Below are 18,818 nucleotides of genomic sequence, written 5' to 3'. Positions count from 1 at the left end.
CACCAGCAGTAGGCCGGTCCATGTTTAGTCCTGACTCTGGGAACCAGCAGGAGGCCGGTCCATGTTTAGTCCTGACTCTGGCACCAGCAGGAGGCCGGTCCATGTTTAGTCCTGACTCTGGCACCAGCAGGAGGCCGGTCCATGTTTAGTCCTGACTCTGGCACCAGCAGGAGGCCATACCTGGTCCTTGTACTGCTCCGCCTGCTTCCGCTCGTCCTCCGTCTGAACAATGAGGTCTTTGAGTTTCTTCTCTTTCTGACGAAGGTTCTTGGCATTGGCCTGACGCTCCCTGAAACACCGAAGAAACAAGAGTCTGAGAGAAGAGCAGACGGAAGAGAGAACGGAAGAACAGACGGAAGACGGAAGAGCGGAGGGAAGAGAGGACGGAAGAACGGACAGAAGAGAGGAGGGAAGAACAGACGGAAGAACAGATGGAAGAGCAGATGGAAGAGAGGACAGAAGACGGTAGAACGGACGGTAGAACGGACGGAAGAACAGACGGAAGGGCAGATGGAAGAGAGGACAGAAGAGAGGACGGAAGAGAGGACGGAAGAGCAGACAGAAGAGAGGACGGAAGAACAGATGGAAGAACAGATGGAAGAGAGGACAGAAGAGCAGACGGAAGAGAGGACGGTAGAACGGACGGAAGAGAGGACGGAAGAGCAGACGGAAGATCAGACGGAAGAAAGGACAGAAGACGGAAGAGAGGACGGTAGAACGGACGGAAGAGAGGATGGAAGAGCAGACGGAAGATCAGACGGAAGAAAGGACAGAAGACGGAAGAGAGGACGGTAGAACGGACGGAAGAGAGGATGGAAGAACAGAAGGAAGAGAGGACGGAAGAGCAGACGAAAGAGTGGACGGAAGAGAGAACGGAAGAGCGGACGGAAGAACAGACGGAAGAACAGACAGAATAGCGCTGAATGCTCGCCGCTCGTCACCTGCTCTCCGCCTCCAGCTGCTCCCCCGCCTCCCTCAGTTTGGCCTCCAGGGCGGCGACAGAGGCCTTGAGTTTGGTACGGCCTTGGCCCTCGAGCTCCTGCAGCCGCGCTCGGAGCTCACGGTTCTGTTTGTCGAGCTGCTGCCGCGACGCTTCTCTGCCCTGGGATGAGAGACGCTCCGAGGCCAGGTCTGCGGCGAGCTGCTCCGCCTGCGACGCGAGGGTCAGAGGTCAGGGGTCAGAGGGAAGCTTGACAGAACCTAAAGCTGGACTGAACCTAAAGCTGGACTGAACCTGAAGCTGGACAGAACCTAAGGCTGGACAGAACCTAAAGCTGGACAGAACTTAAAGCTGGACAGAACCTGTGATAAAATGTGAATATATGATTATATTTCTGTGATGTATTTTATCTGCATAATAGTGATATTTTATCTGCATCATTAGTCTAAGAGAAGAACGGGTGTGTGACAAACTGCATTTGTGAAGGGGTCGTAAAGATGGGCCAAATGATGTTTACCCTAGGGGGGGTGACAGCCCAGAGGAGTTTGGGTAATGTTTACCCAAGGCTTGATCTCTACGGAAAAATACCAAGTGCCTTGATGTGAAGCTGACCAATCAGAAATGTGACCCGCCTATTCCAGAATATCTAATAAAACCAACCAGCATGGGAAAAAACGGGGTGAGACGCAGGGGGGTCAGCCAGGCTCCTTACAACGGCTTGGCTGACACAGCCCGGCGTTTTCTCCCAAGCTTGCCATACAAATGTCTGATGTTTCTGTGTCGTTTCATATTCTAGGTTGAATTGTGTTCTCGATGTGTTACGGAATAGCATCGGTGTATGACTCAATTCCATGACAGAACCTGAAGCTGGACAGAACCTAAAGCTGGACAGAACTTAAAGCTGGACAGAACCTGAAGCTGGACAGAACCTAAAGCTGGACAGAACTTAAAGCTGGACAGAACCTAAAGCTGGACTAAAGCTGGACTGAACCTAAAACTGGACTGAACCTGAAGCTGGACAGAACCTAAAGCTGGACAGAACCTGAAGCTGGACAGAACCTAAAGCTGGACAGAACTTAAAGCTGGACAGAACCTAAAGCTGGACAGAACTTAAAGCTGGACTGAACCTAAAGCTTGACTGAACCTAAAGCTGGACAGAACCTAAAGCTGGACAGAACCTGAAACTGGACTGAACCTAAAATTGGACTGAACCTGAAGCTGGACAGAACCTAAAGCTGGACAGAACCTGAAGCTGGACTGAACCTAAAGCTGGACTGAACCTGAAGCTGGACAGAACCTGAAGTTGGACAGAACCTAAAGCTGGACAGAACCTGAAGTTGGACAGAACCTAAAGCTGGACAGAACCTGAAGCTGGACTGAACCTGAAGCTGGACTGAACCTAAAGCTGGACAGAACCTGAAGCTGGACTGAACCTAAAGCTGGACAGAACCTAAAGCTGGACAGAACCTGAAGCTGGACAGAACCTGAAGTTGGACTGAACCTGAAGCTGGACTGAACCTAAAGCTGGACAGAACCTGAAGCTGGACTGAACCTAAAGCTGGACAGAACCTGAAGCTGGACAGAACCTAAAGCTGGACTGAACCTGAAACTGGACTGAACCTAAAATTGGACTGAACCTGAAGCTGGACTGAACCTAAAGCTGGACAGAACCTGAAGCTGGACTGAACCTAAAGCTGGACAGAACCTGAAGCTGGATAGAACCTAAAGCTGGACACCCCAGTGTCTGCGTATATCTGGGGTGTGAATGTGTGTGTGAATGGGTGACTGGGTCCTTGATGTAAAGCACTTTGAGTACCTTGACGGTAGAAAAGCGCTATATAAATGTGACCATTTACCATTTACCTAAAGCTGGACAGAACCTGAAGCTGGACAGAACCTAAAGCTGGACAGAACCTGAAGCTGGACAGAACCTAAAGCTGGACAGAACCTAAAGCTGGACAGAACCTAAAGCTGGACTGAACCTAAAGCTGGACTAAAGCTGGACTAATCACTTTCATCCACATTGTCCTCCTCCTTTGGTCCAGTTCTTGGTCATTCTTGGTCTTGGTCATAATGACCTTTAGACACATATGCCCTTTTAGACCTGGTCCAGCCCACATTTAGACCTTTAGTACTTCTACCTAAACCTTTTCTTGGCTGGTGTTTGATTTGAGAGCCACTGCTGTGACCAATCGCCTTTTAGACATGTTTACAAAGTTCAAAGCAGCAACGGCAACACTTCAACAGTCAGTGGTCATCGTCCTGGACACGGACAACTTGTACCAGTTGTTGGGTCTTGCGCAGTCGTTCGGTCAGACTCTCGCTGTTGTTCTGCTCCTCGTCCAGTTCTTCTTCGAGTTGAGCGATACGACTCTCCAGACGCCGCTTTTCCTCACCGAACAGAGACCTGAAAACAAACCCCAACGTCCAGCTGTGAGAAGACGTTTCAGACGCTGCGGGTCAAACGGGGAAAACGTCTCACGGTCAGATAAATCACAGAGTGAAACGTCTCCTGTCGTTTCCTCACAGAAATGTGAGAAACAAATGTGTGTTTTCAGACAGAAATAAGGCATTTTCTGCGTAAAAACGACCAAAATGTCACATATTTGGGATGTTTAAAGCGCCCCCTACAGGTCGGACAGCTCATTGAACTAAAATGCAGTTAAGATTAATATATTTAGAATTTAGCTAAAAACTGTAAAAATATTATCACTGAGTAGCAAATTTTTTAGGTTTATAATTCAACTTCCTGTTTCTAATTGATGACATCACACTAGGAAATTACCCAGCAACCACTGGGAAAAAACTCATCTAATGTCACAGTTTATATAAATAAATGAGTGACTTTATTTTGTTGAACTAATGTTTAGAGTTAAAAAAGTTGTTTCTTTTGTGTAAATTCCGCATAAACTTTGACTGGAATGAGTGTCCCTGTTGTGACATTTTCTACAGATTTTTCAACATTTTCTCCACAAATACCTGCTCGATTGGTGTAAAGCTATAATTTATATGTACAACAGGTATAAATACACCAAATAAAGTCAAAATTAGAACATCGTAAACCCCTGTCATGGCACTTTGGAGTTTTGTTAAACACAAAAACAGTTATAAAGGAGATTTGGGATTTATTAACTAGATCTGACAAAGCGAAGTTTCTAATTTTGCCTCATTGTTTGGAGCTAAATGTTCCTAAATCAGACGTAGAATCAGATGTGAACGTTCTGTCAGGATGTGTCCCGTTCGGTGTGTTTAGGAGACGCTTTAAGACAACGTCCCAGAGAAATCTCACTGAATAATAAATCATCTTTACAGTGTTTTTCTCGTTGTGTCGCGTTGCATAAAAACACTTGAAGGTGAGAGTGAAGGAGAGTTTCCTGACCTTCCAGAGGAGTTGGAGGTCAGTTCCTCCTGCAGCTCGTCTCGTTCAGCCTCAGCCTGTTTCCGAGCTCGTTCTGACACAGAAAGCATCTGCAAAAACATCACGAGCATCACGAGTTATTAACGAGGAGGCAAATGATTCATCACAACTCGTCAACCGACTCAGTAATGACTTCATCTGGAGCACGCTTTAAAGACTCAGAAGAAGCCGGAGTTACGTCACAGTTACACAGGAAAAATGAACATTTAGTGACAAGAACAAGATTGTTTAAAATTCATGGTTTTGTCCTGGTTTAGTTCTGGTTTAGACCTGGTTTAGTCCTGGTTTAGACCTGGTTTAGACATGGTTCAGACCTGGTTCAGTCCCTGGTTTAGTTCTGGTTTAGACCTGGTTTAGTCCTGGTTTAGACCTGGTTTAGACCTGGTTCAGACCTGGTTCAGTCCCTGGTTTAGTTCTGGTTTAGACTTGGTTTAGACCTGGTTAAGAACTGGTTTAGACCTGGTTTAGTCCTGGTTTAGACTTGGTTTAGACCTGGTTAAGAACTGGTTTAGACCTGGTTTAGTCCTGGTTTAGACTTGGTTTAGACCTGGTTAAGAACTGGTTTAGACCTGGTTCAGTCCCTGGTTTAGTTCTGGTTTAGACCTGGTTAAGAACTGATTTAGACCTGGTTCAGTCCCTGGTTTAGTTCTGGTTTAGACCTGGTTTAGTCCTGGTTTAGACTTGGTTTAGTCCTGGTTTAGTCCTGGTTTAGTCCTGGTCCAGACCTCGTAGGATTGTGTCCGCTCGGCCTCTACAGTTTTCAGTCTCTTTTCTGAGTCTCGAACTGAAGACGTCGCTTCTCTTTGAGCGGCGAGCGACTCGTCTAGCGCCACCTGCAGGTCCTTCAGCTGAGCCTGGGAATAAGATGACACAGTTTAATCTTTTGTTTTCATTTTAACGTTTAAATTCTCACAAACGTCACATTCATATAATTCATACATTACAATCGGAAACAAAACACACAAAACAAGAAAACGCGATTGCGCTCAAGCATAATTTAAAAACTAAACAGAAAAAAGAGAGTGGCCCTGATCACCTCCCATCACCACTAATCATCTCCCATCACCTCTCATCACCTTCCATCACCTCCCATCACCTCTCATCATCCCCCATCACCTCTCATCTTCTCCCATCACCTTCCATCACCTCCCATCATCCCCCATCACCTTCCATCACCACTCATCACCTCCCATCACCTCTCATCACCACTCATCACCTCCCATCATCACCTTCCATCACCTCCCATCACCTCTCATCACCACTCATCACCTCCCATCATCACCTTCCATCACCTCCCATCACCTCTCATCACCACTCATCACCTCCCATCACCTCCCATCACCTCTCATCACCTCTCATCACCTCTCATCACCTCCCATCACCTCTCATCACCACTCATCACCCCCCATCACCTCTCATCACCACTCATCACCTCCCATCACCTCTCATCACCTCTCATCACCTCCCATCACCTCTCATCACCTCTCATCACCTCCCATCACCTCTCATCACCTCTCATCACCTCTCATCACCTCCCATCACCTCTCATCACCTCTCATCACCACTCATCACCCCCCATCACCTCTCATCACCACTCATCACCTCCCATCACCTCTCATCACCTCTCATCACCTCCCATCACCTCTCATCACCTCTCATCACCTCCCATCACCTCTCATCACCTCTCATCACCACTCATCACCCCCCATCACCTCTCATCACCACTCATCACCTCCCATCACCTCTCATCACCTCTCATCACCTCCCATCACCTCTCATCACCACTCATCACCTTCCATCACCTCTCATCACCCTCCATCACCTCTCATCACCTCCCTTCACCTCCCATCATCACCGCCCATCACCTCTCATCACCTCCCATCACCTCCCATCACCTCTCATCACCTCCCATCATCACCTGCATCTTTTTGAACTGTTTGGCTGCCTCCTCGCGCCCCCTGGTGGACACCTCCAGCTGCTCCTCGCTGCTCCTCAGCTCTGACTCCAGCTTCTTCTTGGCGGCAGAAGCCACATTTCTCTGTTTCTTCTCCTCCTCCAGCTCCTCCTCCAACTCCCGCACCTCAGATCAAAAACATCAAAAACATCAAATCTAATGTTTGTTTCATTGTTCATCTTTATTTGACCAGGTAAGAACGTCTGAAGATTGAGCTTTAAGGAGACATATTATGCAAATAAGTTCAGTTTTATTGCATAATGCTGAGTGAAGACAACACAGAACTGATAATGATGTTTTTTTAATCAAATATCACATTCTCAAAGCCAAATTCAAGAAAACCAACCCCCTTTTACCCCTGGAGGACCAAACAAATATGAATAATAATGTGATTTCTATTCATGCAAAGCTACATTTATAGGTTAATTTTGTTTATACTTTTTGTTGTTTTTTTCCTCTTTCTTCCTGCTCATACTTTTTATTTACTGTACTTGTTGTGTTGTTGTTGATGTTTTATGTGTATTTAATTATGTTATTTATTGTCTTTTTCCTTTTCCACGGCAATTTCCGCCGACGTCGTTGCGTAACCGGAAGTGAGCACTGAACCCGGAAGTAAACACACACGCCCACTCGGAAGCGCTCGATTGAAATGAAATGCCTACAGTGGTTCGGTCTTTAGTCTTTTTCTGCTCCGCGCGTCGGTTTTTGAGGCTGAATCTGATGTGAAAATGTCCGGATGGAGGAAATGCGCCTTCGGATGTCGAGGCGCGGTGATGTTCAAGTTCCCGAACGACGAGGCGACGCGACGGAAATGGTCCGAGTTCGTATTCGGCGAAATCTCTCCCCGAAACGCCTTTGTTTGTGCGCGACATTTCACCGACAACTGCTTCATGAACAAAGAACTGTACGAGAGCGGGAGGATCACGCGCCTGTCGTTGCGGCATGACGCCGTCCCGACCATCAAAGACGTGCCATTGGTCAAGCCGGAGTGGGTGAGTGTGGGTGAGAGAGTGTGTGGGTGAGAGAGTGTGTGAGAGAGTGTGTGTGGCATGAGAGAGTGTGTGTGGCATGAGAGTGAGAGTGTGTGTGGCATGAGAGAGTGTGTGTGGCATGAGAGTGAGTGTGGGTGAGTGTGGCATGAGTGAGTGTGGGTGGGTGAGTATGGGTGAGAGTCGGCAAGTGTGGCATGAGAGTGAGTGTGGCATGAGCGTGAGTGTGGCATGAGCGTGAGTGTGGCATGAGCGTGAGTGTGGCGTGAGGATGAGGGTGGGGTGAGGATGAGTGTGGCATGAGCGTGAGTGTGGCGTGAGGATGAGGGTGGCGTGAGGATGAGTGTGGCATGAGGGCGAGTGTGGCATGAGGGCGAGTGTGGCGTGAGGATGAGTGTGGCGTGAGGATGAGTGTGGCATGAGGGCGAGTGTGGCGTGAGGATGAGGGTGGCGTGAGGATGAGTGTGGCATGAGGGCGAGTGTGGCATGAGGGCGAGTGTGGCGTGAGGATGAGTGTGGCGTGAGGATGAGTGTGGCGTGAGGATGAGTGTGGCGTGAGGATGAGGGTGGCGTGAGGATGAGTGTGGCATGAGGGCGAGTGTGGCATGAGGGCGAGTGTGGCGTGAGGGCGAGTGTGGCGTGAGGGTGAGTGTGGCGTGAGGATGAGTGTGGCGTGAGGATGAGTGTGGCGTGAGGATGAGTGTGGCGTGAGGGTGAGTGTGGCGTGAGGGTGAGTGTGGCGTGAGGGTGAGTGTGGCGTGAGGGTGAGTGTGGCGTGAGGGTGAGTGTGGCGTGAGGGTGAGTGTGGCGTGAGGATGAGTGTGGCGTGAGGATGAGTGTGGCGTGAGGGTGAGTGTGGCGTGAGGGTGAGTGTGGCGTGAGGGTGAGTGGCGTGAGGATGAGTGTGGCGTGAGGGTGAGTGTGGCGTGAGGGTGAGTGTGGCGTGAGGATGAGTGTGGCGTGAGGATGAGTGTGGCGTGAGGATGAGTGTGGCGTGAGGATGAGTGTGGCGTGAGGATGAGTGTGGCGTGAGGGTGAGTGTGGCGTGAGGGTGAGTGTGGCGTGAGGGTGAGTGTGGCGTGAGGGTGAGTGTGGGATGAGGGTGAGTGTGAGTGTGGGTGGGTGAGATTGGGCGAGTGTGGGTGAGTGTGGCATGAGGGAGTATTTATGGCAACATGTGTGACATCTGTAAATAAAGTAAAAGTACAGTGGGCAATTGTCTGGTAAAAGCTTAAAAACATGTTTGTCATAATAAATCACACATTATTGAAAGTCTTTAAACTCAAATGTTTCAGATGTCTTCATTCACAAAACCATCTCGTCTTCATATTCTGTGATATTCTGAGGCTCATTGTGCCCCACGTTTGCCTCTGACACTTCTGATTCTCCCACGTCTGATTTATGACTGAACGCACTGAACACTTTTACCCGGTTAAGCTCTTATTTGAGTCGTTTTGACCTTGTTCTTACATGAGTGTTTGTGTGGTCAGCTGCTGCCCGAGGAGCCTGTGGTCATCCCAGAGAAGAGATCAGTAGCCACGCAGCTATCGGCCGGGACGCTGCGATACCACCGGAGTAAAGGTGTGTTACATGTATGTTCCTCCTCTCAAACACACGGGGGTGTGTCCTGTTTATGAGCTCCTCCCCCATGATCCTCATAAAAACACTTCCCAGATTCATGACATTAAAGGCAGACGTTTGGAGTCTCCTGCATTCATCACATCTATGAGCTAACATTAGCATGTTGAGTCAAGCTAGCTTTTCTTTGTTTCCCCATTGTAATTCCCTTTGCTGCCAGTAGATGGAGCGACACACGTGGAGGGTTATGTTCTGACGTCCACGATCTTAAACTGAATCATCATGTTGTTCTTGTGCAGGAGTTCAGGCCACAGAGAAGAACATCAGCAGAGACATGCGCACTGAGCGGCCCAGAGAGCCACACGCCAACGTGAAGGCCACAGTGAACGCTGCCGTGAACGCCACAGTGAACGCCACAGTGAACGCCGGAGTGAACGCCAACGTGAAGGCCACAGTGAACGCTGCCGTGAACGCCACAGTGAACGCCGGAGTGAACGCCGCTGTTGACCACAAGGAGGAAAGTCCTGCCAAACGGCCTCGTGTGAAAGAAGAAGAGGAAGAGCAGCAGATTCTACTGCCGTTTCCTCGCGACTTCATGTACGAGCCACGCGACTCGGACGCGTCTGACCAGAGGTGAGACCCAGACCTTTGACCCAGACCTTTGACCCAGACCTTTGACCCAGACCTTTGACCCAGACCTTTGACCCAGACCTTTGACCCGGGCTTTATGATTAATAAATATGAAATCGCTTAAATAGAGTTGCATAAGCCCCTCCCCTCTAGCTGAAATGATGACATCATCACATTTAAAACATGAACAATCGATTGATTTTTGGGTCAATAGAACTTTTTATATATTTAAACCTGGCCTTGTACTGTGTAGCTGTGTATTTGTAATCAATACATCTGTTCCTTCCTCTTCTTCCCTCTTGTTCCCTCCTCTCGTTCCCTCCTCTCGTTCCCTCTTGTTCCCTCCTCTCGTTCCCTCCTCTCGTTCCCTCCTCTCGTTCCCTCTTGTTCCCTCCTCTTGTTCCTCCTCGTTCCCTCCTCTTGTTCCCTCTTGTTCCCTCCTCTTGTTCCTCCTCGTTCCCTCCTCTTGTTCCCTCCTCATGTTCCTTGTTCCCTCCTCTTGTTCCCTCCTCATGTTCCTTGTTCCCTCCTCTTGTTCCCTCCTCATGTTCCTTGTTCCCTCCTCTTGTTCCCTCCTCATGTTCCTTGTTCCCTCCTCTTGTTCCCTCCTCATGTTCCTTGTTCCCTCCTCTTGTTCCCTCCTCATGTTCCTTGTTCCCTCCTCATGTTCCTTGTTCCCTCCTCTCGTTCCCTCCTCATGTTCCTTGTTCCCTCCTCTTGTTCCCTCCTCATGTTCCTTGTTCCCTCCTCATGTTCCTTGTCCCTCACAGTGACCTGGAGTCGGACGAGGGCGATGCTAAGTATATCGTGTCGGAGAGCAGTCTGCGGCAGCTTTTCGAGCGCTGTCCCATCTGCACCAAACACTGTGAGGTCCGGCGCCGGAAACGAGGTCTTCTCGTGTCCTTCAGTCAGACGTGTCCTCACTGCTCGTACCGGCGCCGCTGGCAGAGTCACATGGAGGAGCTGCTGGAGGTCCCGGTGCCCGAGGACCACGGCGAGGACCACGGCGAGCACCCACAGTCCGACTGCGAGAGCCCGTCCAAGGACCACGTCTTAAACGCTCACATGTTCATCAGCCAGCAGGGGTCGTACCTCAGCCAGGGCCGAGCGGAGCGCGACGCCAAGGGGCACTCGCCCTGATGGACATAGGACGCCATGGGGCACTCGCCCTGATGGTCACAGGACGCCATGGGGCACTCGCCCTGGTGGTCACAGGACGCCATGGGGCACTCGCCCTGATGGTCACAGGACGCCACGGGGCACTCGCCCTGATGGACACAGGACGCCAAGGGGCACTCGCCCTGATGGTCACAGGACGCCACGGGGCACTCGCCCTGATGGACACAGGACGCCACGGGGCACTCGCCCTGATGGACACAGGACGCCACGGGGCACTCGCCCTGATGGGCACAGGACGCCACGGGGCACTCGCCCTGATGGACACAGGACGCCATGGGGCACTGGCCTTGATGGACGCGGGAAGCCCCAGGGCACTGGCCTTGATGGTCACGGAACGCCGTGGGGCACTCGCCCTGATGGACGCGGGACGCCCCGGGGGACTCGCCTTGATGTTTGAGCTCAGGACCTGCTCATGAACCTGTACAGAGGTTTCTGCTCAGTAAATACAGACGGTTGCCGTGGCGATGAGCGGCATTCTCAGTTATTTGTTTTAGAGAAAATTGTCTGTGACTAAAACTGTAAAATGAGCTCAAATAGAGTCATCGCCCAAACGAGAGCATGAACTGGTCTTTATTCCACTCCATTTCCCTGAAGGCCGTGGACTCTGGGCCGTGGACTCTGGGCCGTGGACTCTGGGCCGCGGACTGTGGGCCCCTGGGCTGTAGTATTAAGTGATATTTTGCTCTTTTGTGGTCCATGTTCTCTTGGGCCATAACTGCACATTTTCAGAAGTACATTTCTGAATAAGAAGTAAATAATATTTTAGGTTTGATGCTAAAGTCTCATCATCGTATTTAAAGTCCTCTGTTTGAATTGTATTCACAATTTTCTGTCAGTCTCTGTTTTGTCTGTAAAGTTTTAATTTAGAGTTTTCATAAATAATATGAATACTTCAGTACTTTTATCACACTCTGTTTCTATGAATATTTATACTTTATTGATCTTTTTGTGTCATATTTATTTTCATTTCCTCCTCAAACTCAGACCCGTTTGTTTTAAATAAAATCCTCTTGAATTTTACGCTGTTTTTTAAATGAATGTAAAATAATGATCTATAAATGGATGAATCTGGCGCTGCGTTCAGCTGTTTCCAAGTTCACGAGACATAGCACTTAAAACACTTAAAACACTGTGACCTGAAGTCTCTGTATACGTGGAATTAGGGAGATGACCTTTATGCAGGTGAGCGGGAGCTGCAGGGGGCGCTCTATCACCAGTGACTTTAAATCACCTTTGAACACTTCATCCTGTGGGTTTTATCGTTTAACCTGTGCTCGTCTTTACCGCCGCCGCTCTCGTCTTTGGTATCGTGCGGTATCGAGGGGTGTGTCACGCACCTGTTTGGCGAGCGCCCGCCGCCGCTCCTCGCCGCTCTCGTCTCGGGTCTGCAGCTCTCGTTGGCGTTGGGCTTTCAGTGCCTGCAGCGTCACTTCCAGCCTGAGCTTGGCGTCTTCCGCCGCCTGCAGCTCGTCCTCCAGCTCCTCCATCTGAGCCTTGTTCTCCTCCAGCAGCAGCTCCAGGCCGCGCTTGGCCTTCTCCAGCTCGTGCACCTGACGCGCCCACAAACCACAAGCAAACCGGTTGGAGCACCACAAACATCAGAAAATTGCTACATTAGGTCTGATTTCTGGTGTTTATGACATGATTGTTCTAAATGTCCTTAAAGTCTTCGTTTGAGGTGTTTTTGACCTTCTGAAGTGAAACTCACGTTTTTGCCCTCCTGGTCTTTGGAGCTGAGCACTTCTTCCATCTCGACTCTCAGACTCCTCAGGCTGCGGTCGGAGTCCTCTAGCGCCCCCTGCGTCTGCTCCAGGGTCCTGCTCAGGGCCAGGATGCGGGTCTCTCGGTCCCTCACCTCGGCCTCCGCTCGGTCCCTGTCCTCGGCCACTCGGGCGGTGACCGCTCGCTCCTCGGACAGAAGCTGGACGACAGAAGGACGTTAAACCTGCTCCACTTATGTCTCCAGTTTTAAAGGTGTAAATGATGTTTGTCTCATTTTCTAAGAAAACGACTTGATGTAATAATCATAATTTAAAACGAGGCAACAGAAGCAAACAAAGAGTCTGAGCAGAGTCTGAGCAGAGTCTGAGCAGAGTCTGAGCAGAGTCTGAGCAGAGTCTGAGCAGAGTCTGAGAAATGCAACCTCAGAATATACACTTTATCATCTATTATTAAAATTTACCTTAAAAAGAGACAGAAACGTGTGAGTCAAAGTGTAATCTGATAAACATTGCTATTTCTGCTCTTTCGTGGTTCATTTTATGGTCTGTTCACATTCGGCGCAACACTTGAACCTCAGCGAAGACATTTTTAGCACATTTCTGATGCGCTGTTCAGATAAATTATGAAGTTAATGTCAATATTGAACGCACAGATAAAAATGAGTTCTATTGCCTTTAAAACACCCTCTGCATCTTCTGTCCCGTCTCCGTCTCCCTATGGACGTTGAAACCACCTTCCTCCCGATTCTCGTCGTTCTCTCACCTGGTCGAAGCGTCTCTGTTTCTTGTCGAGATTGGCCGTGAGCTGCCGCTGCGCCTCCAGCTCCATCAGAAGGTCGTCCAGCTCCTGCTGCAGCCGCGCCCGGCTCCGCTCCGCCTTGTCCAGGGCCGACGCCTTCTCCTCGGCCTGAGCGTGAGCCGCCTCCAGGTCCCGCAGCAGGCGCTTCTTCTGCTCCTCCAGAGACTCCAGCGCGGCACTCGCCTCGTCCAGACGCCGCTTCAGGTCTGACCACTGCAACGGACAACGCGGCGTGTAACGCTTTACGCATGTGCTGAATGTCTGCCCTGCTCTCACACCCACTTCACTTTTATTTATAGTTTGATGAATGTTGTTCTGATACAGATGAAGACGACTTCCAAAACATCACGTGTTGTAGTTTGAGTATCGGCTCATAGTGATGTGCATATCGATACTTTGATGTATTGACACTGACAGAGGTATTGAAAAGTATCGATTCTCGTGCAAAAATATCAATACTTAAACATTTCTATTAAAAAGAAAAGGAAATTCGTTTTTTAATACATTTTGTTTTTGCAATAATTGGGTAAAAACCTGGAGTTCTTCATAAAGACTTTTTTGAAAATCAGAAGCAAATTTTGTGTCTGTGACGTTAATAATGACCGTCCTGTCTTCAGGAAGGACTCCAACAGTACAAACTGGTTCTGACCTTGTGATGGTTCTGACCTGGTGATGGTTCTGACCTGGTGATGGTTCTGACCTGGTGATGGTTCTGACCTCATGACCCGGTGGTTCTGACCCGGTGGTGGTTCTAACCTCATGACCCAGTGGTTCTGACCTGGTGGTGGTTCTGACCTCATGACCCAGTGGTTCTGACCTGGTGATGGTTCTGACCTCATGACACAGTGGTTCTGACCTCATGACCCGGTGGTTCTGACCTCATGACCCAGTGGTGATTCTGACCTCATGACCTGGTGGTTCTGACTCGGTGGTGGTTCTGACCTCATGACCCGGTGGTGATTCTGACCTCATGACCTGGTGGTTCTGACTCGGTGGTGGTTCTGACCTCATGACCTGGTGGTGATTCTGACCTCATGACCTGGTGGTTCTGACTCGGTGGTGGTTCTGACCTCATGACCTGGTGGTGATTCTGACCTCATGACCCGGTGGTTCTGACCCGGTGGTGGTTCTAACCTCATGACCCAGTGGTTCTGACCTGGTGGTGGTTCTGACCTCATGACCCAGTGGTTCTGACCTGGTGGTTCTGACCTGGTGATGGTTCTGACCTCATGACACAGTGGTTCTGACCTCATGACCCGGTGGTTCTGACCTCATGACCCGGTGGTGATTCTGACCTCATGACCTGGTGGTTCTGACTCGGTGGTGGTTCTGACCTCATGACCTGGTGGTGATTCTGACCTCATGACCTGGTGGTTCTGACTCGGTGGTGGTTCTGACCTCATGACCTGGTGGTGATTCTGACCTCATGACCTGGTGGTTCTGACTCGGTGGTGGTTCTGACCTCATGACCTGGTGGTGATTCTGACCTCATGACCTGGTGGTTCTGACCTGGTGATGGTTCTGACCTCATGACCTGGTGGTGGTTCTGACCTCATGACCTGGTGGTGATTCTGACCTCATGACCTGGTGGTTCTGACCTGGTGATGGTTCTGACCTCATGACCTGGTGGTGATTCTGACCTCATGACCTGGTGGTTCTGACCTGGTGGTGATTCTGACCTCATGACCTGGTGGTTCTGACCCGGTGGTGGTTCTGACCTCATGACCTGATGGTGGTTCTGACCCGGTGGTGGTTCTGACCTGGGTGGTGAGGGCGCTCAGCTGCCTCTCCGTGTTGTGCTTGGCCTCGGCCTCCTCCTCCAGCTGCTCCATCAGGCTCCGCCTCTCGTCCTCCATGTGACGCAGACGACCACAGACACTGACCTTCTGACGAGTCTCCTCCTCCAGCGATGCCTGCGAGAGCCCATGAACAAACGTGGTTATTTATATGTCGTGTAATGCCTCATTTGTCCAGGAGGGGTCCATTGTAGAAAAAGATTCAGTCGTTTCATCTGGGCTCTGTTTTTTAAAACAAAACATTTCAACTCCAAGAGTCATTCTCAATCTGCGGGTGGGACCTCCTCAGGTCCTCAGGGAGGAGAGAGAGTGAGTCCATGAAAGATCAAACAAATAGGCTGGTTTGAGAGTAAACAAAGAGGGTTAGTTTCTTTTTAAGTAGGATAGATATCTGAGTTCCCGGTCTTGATTCACGGATTGAGAATGACTCTTGGACGAGAGTCGAAAACGAGTCCAGATGAAACTGAATCTTTTTCTACAGTGGTTATTTATGATTATTTGTGTTCGTGACACACATTATGCTAAAGTAACTGCATTAAAACACATCTGGAGTTGTGATTAGCTTCAGTCATGATTGTTTCATCAGGTCCTCTCCCGCTGAGCCTCACAAAAACATTTTCAAATTTCCAAATCTTTTGTGACGCCAAAGTTAGAGATGTGAAGGTCCTGGGCCGTGATTACATGGTTATTCCCTCTACTGCCAGTAGATGGAGCACTAACACTCCTGTTAGGAATCCTGTCCTATGATTTTGCTGCTGATTGGAATGATTTTATTGTTTTGTGAGACTTGTGATCTTGACCGTGAGGATGGACTCTATGAAGCGTTTTGCTCAGTGACCCTGTCGTCTGCCAAGGTCACGGAGAAAACCAAGAGGGTGCGAGGACCTGAACGTCCTGCAGGCGAGAGCTCAGGCTGGACACGTCTTTGCTCAGTTTGATGCTCTTGTTTTCAGCCTCGTTCAGTAAACCGCTGACCGTCTCCAGCTCCACCTGAAACACACAAAGAAACGTACTTCATATTGAGAAGCATTTTTTAAACTATAGATTGAATTAAAATATGTGATCTAATTAATCATATTGACATATCTGATTAATATGCCCTCTTTCTTTGTTATAAAAAAAATCAGTGTAAAACACTGAGTCTTTTTAGTCCAAAGAATTATTACAATGATTTATTTTATTCATCATTATTTCATTCTATTTTATAATTATTTTATTATCATTATTTTAGTATCATTATTATTATTATTATTATATTTATTATTTAATTTCTTAAATTTCTTTGATGCATTTCATTTACTTCATTTATTTTATTTTATTATATATATATATTGGTGGTGAATATTACTACAAATGTACTTTAAACTCCTCGACTGACCTGACCTGACCTTTGACCCTGAACTCACACTCATCTTGCCGACTCGCTCTCCCAGCTCGCTCCTCTGTCGCTCGCTGTCGCTGAACCTCGTCTGCAACTCGCTCAGTTGACCTTCGACCTTCTTCTTCTTGTGCTCCACTTCCTGTTTGGAGCTGGACAGAGTTTGAAGGTCGACTCTCATCTCAGACACGTCCTTCTCCAACGCCAGTTTGACCTTCTCCAGCCCGGAACGGACCTGTTTGAGTAGACCTGGTTTAGTCCTGGTTTAGTCCTGGTTTAGACCTGGTTTAGACCTGGTTTAGACCCGGTTTAGACCCGGTTTAGTCCTAGTTTAGTCCTAGTTTAGACCCGGTTTAGACCCGGTTTAGACCTGGTTTAGTCCTGGTTTAGACCCGGTTTAGTCCTGGTTTAGACCCGGTCCAGACCCTGGTCCAGACCCGGTTCTGACCTTCTTGTTCTGCTCCAGCTGCTCGTTGAGGTCCTGGAGGTTCTGGCCGTGTCTCAGTCTGAGGTCCTGGATCTGGGCCTCGTGAGCTCGACCTTCGTCCTCCATCTTCTTCTTCAGCAGCAGAACTTCCTGCTCTCGCTTCACTCTGTCCAAAAGAAGAACAGAACCTCAGTGTCAAGCTCCTCTGGATTTTTAAAGCCCATTCACCTTCACCAGACGTCCATGAGCAGCGACGACACGAGACCGGGACAGAAGTATTTTCAAAGGTCGTCACCAGGACAATGATTTAGAAGTATTTTATTTTATCTTTATTTGAATTCAAACACATTAATGAGACAAGTCCTGACTTTGTAGATATAAAAATGTTTTGACCCTTTGATTTGTGGAACAGCTCTCGAAACTTTTACTTTGAACCCTTTTACCAAAGAGGATGTTTTATTTTGACACTTTTACTGCAGTATTTCCTGCTCCTGTGGCTGTACGTTGCCGTGGTGATATTTAAGTCTGAGTCCCGTCCAGACAGTTTACTCTGCTGTGATTGGTCGCTCAAACTAATGACGTTTAGGAAAAACTAATATTTTAGGAAAGTAAGAAGTATTTAGTAGTAAACTTTATGTAAAAGGTTTAAGTTTAGGAGCAGGATTCTGGTGACGTTTTATTTGTGGGATATAAATGTTACACAGTGAAGCTTTAATAAAAAACAAAAGCCGACTTCTTGGGTCAAATCTGTGCTCACGACATGGAACAAGCTGATTAAAACATTTAAACTAAATAAAGATGTTAAAATCTTAAAATGTTAAGCCTGTCGTCTTATGAGCGCGTCGATAAGAGACTCACGACAAAGTTATGAGAATTTGACCAGATCGTATCTGCAGATTGACAATGACTCTTGGATGAGTCGAAACGTTTTGTTTTTTCTAAAACTGAGTCCAGATGAAACAACTGAACCTTTTTCTACAATGTGTTTATTCTTGTGTTTCTCTTGTTGATGTTGTTGTTGTTGTTCTAATGAAAAATAAAATGGTAAAAGATAAATTAATCTAAAGAAGTTATTAATATTCATAATTTATTTGAGCAGCAACAAACGATTATTTTAGAAGTCAAGTGATTATTTGTATCGTTATTATTATTGGAGACTTTTATAATATATTTTAACTAAATAAAGGCTGAAACTGAGAATACAGTAGTTAAAAATAATGTGTTTTATTGATTCTTGTTTCTTTGAAAATGCCTTTGTTATAAATGAGTTTTAGAGTTTGTTTCGTTCATTTCATTATTATCATTATTATTATTATCATCATCATTATCATTATCATAATTATTATCATTATTATTATCATTATTATCATCATTATTATCATTATTATTATCATTATATCATCATTATTATTATCATCATTATTATCATTATATCATTATTATCATCATTATCATCATCATTATTATCATTATCATTATTATCATCATCATTATCATCATCATTATTATCATTATCATTATATCATCATTATCATCATCATTATTATCATTATCATTATTATCATCATTATTATCATCATCATTATCATCATTATTATCATTATTATTATCATTATATCATCATTATTATTATCATCATTATTATCATTATTATTATAATTATATCATCATTATATCATCATTATTATTATCATCATTATTATCATCATTATCATTATCATCATCATTATTATCATCATTATTATCATTATTATTATCATTATATCATCATTATTATTATCATCATTATTATCATTATATCATTATTATCATCATTATCATCATCATTATTATCATTATTATCATCATTATTATCATCATCATTATCATCATCATTATTATCATTATCATTATCATTATATCATCATTATCATCATCATTATTATCATCATTATCATCATCATTATTAGGCCCGAGCGCTACAAGCTGGCGAGAGGCCTATTAATCTCGTAAGGCCGTGCGAAGCACGG

At 47.1% G+C, this 18,818-nt stretch overlaps 2 protein-coding genes across 3 annotated transcripts in view; one reads left to right on the top strand and one right to left on the bottom strand.

The window, feature by feature from the left end:
• The window catches only part of LOC140358017 (uncharacterized), a 54,514-nt gene that overhangs the window by 3,247 nt on the left and 32,449 nt on the right, over positions 1-18,818 (bottom strand). For both annotated transcript variants that reach the window (XM_072442648.1, XM_072442647.1), the window contains exons 28-40: positions 16,831-16,975; positions 16,411-16,617; positions 15,890-15,994; positions 14,969-15,121; positions 13,173-13,421; positions 12,397-12,609; positions 12,026-12,238; positions 6,277-6,438; positions 5,084-5,212; positions 4,320-4,408; positions 3,224-3,347; positions 942-1,150; positions 181-289 (exon numbers count right to left, since the gene is read on the bottom strand). In XM_072442648.1, the coding sequence (XP_072298749.1) occupies positions 181-289; positions 942-1,150; positions 3,224-3,347; positions 4,320-4,408; positions 5,084-5,212; positions 6,277-6,438; positions 12,026-12,238; positions 12,397-12,609; positions 13,173-13,421; positions 14,969-15,121; positions 15,890-15,994; positions 16,411-16,617; positions 16,831-16,975 (2,107 nt within the window). The remainder of the gene's footprint in view (positions 1-180; positions 290-941; positions 1,151-3,223; positions 3,348-4,319; positions 4,409-5,083; positions 5,213-6,276; positions 6,439-12,025; positions 12,239-12,396; positions 12,610-13,172; positions 13,422-14,968; positions 15,122-15,889; positions 15,995-16,410; positions 16,618-16,830; positions 16,976-18,818) is intronic.
• Positions 6,919-10,731, top strand: LOC140357605 (uncharacterized). The gene is made up of 4 exons (XM_072442120.1): positions 6,919-7,304; positions 8,792-8,882; positions 9,179-9,512; positions 10,280-10,731. Exons 1-4 carry the CDS (start codon positions 7,041-7,043, stop codon positions 10,647-10,649), a joined length of 1,059 nt encoding a protein of 352 aa, XP_072298221.1. The 5' UTR covers positions 6,919-7,040; the 3' UTR covers positions 10,650-10,731.

This window comes from Eucyclogobius newberryi, unplaced genomic scaffold (genome assembly GCF_026437365.1).
Source record: "Eucyclogobius newberryi isolate DKJ021-1_F unplaced genomic scaffold, fEucNew1.0.hap1 SCAF_13, whole genome shotgun sequence".
NCBI lineage: Eukaryota > Metazoa > Chordata > Actinopteri > Gobiiformes > Gobiidae > Eucyclogobius > Eucyclogobius newberryi.
This window is presented reverse-complemented; position numbering and strand designations above follow the sequence as displayed.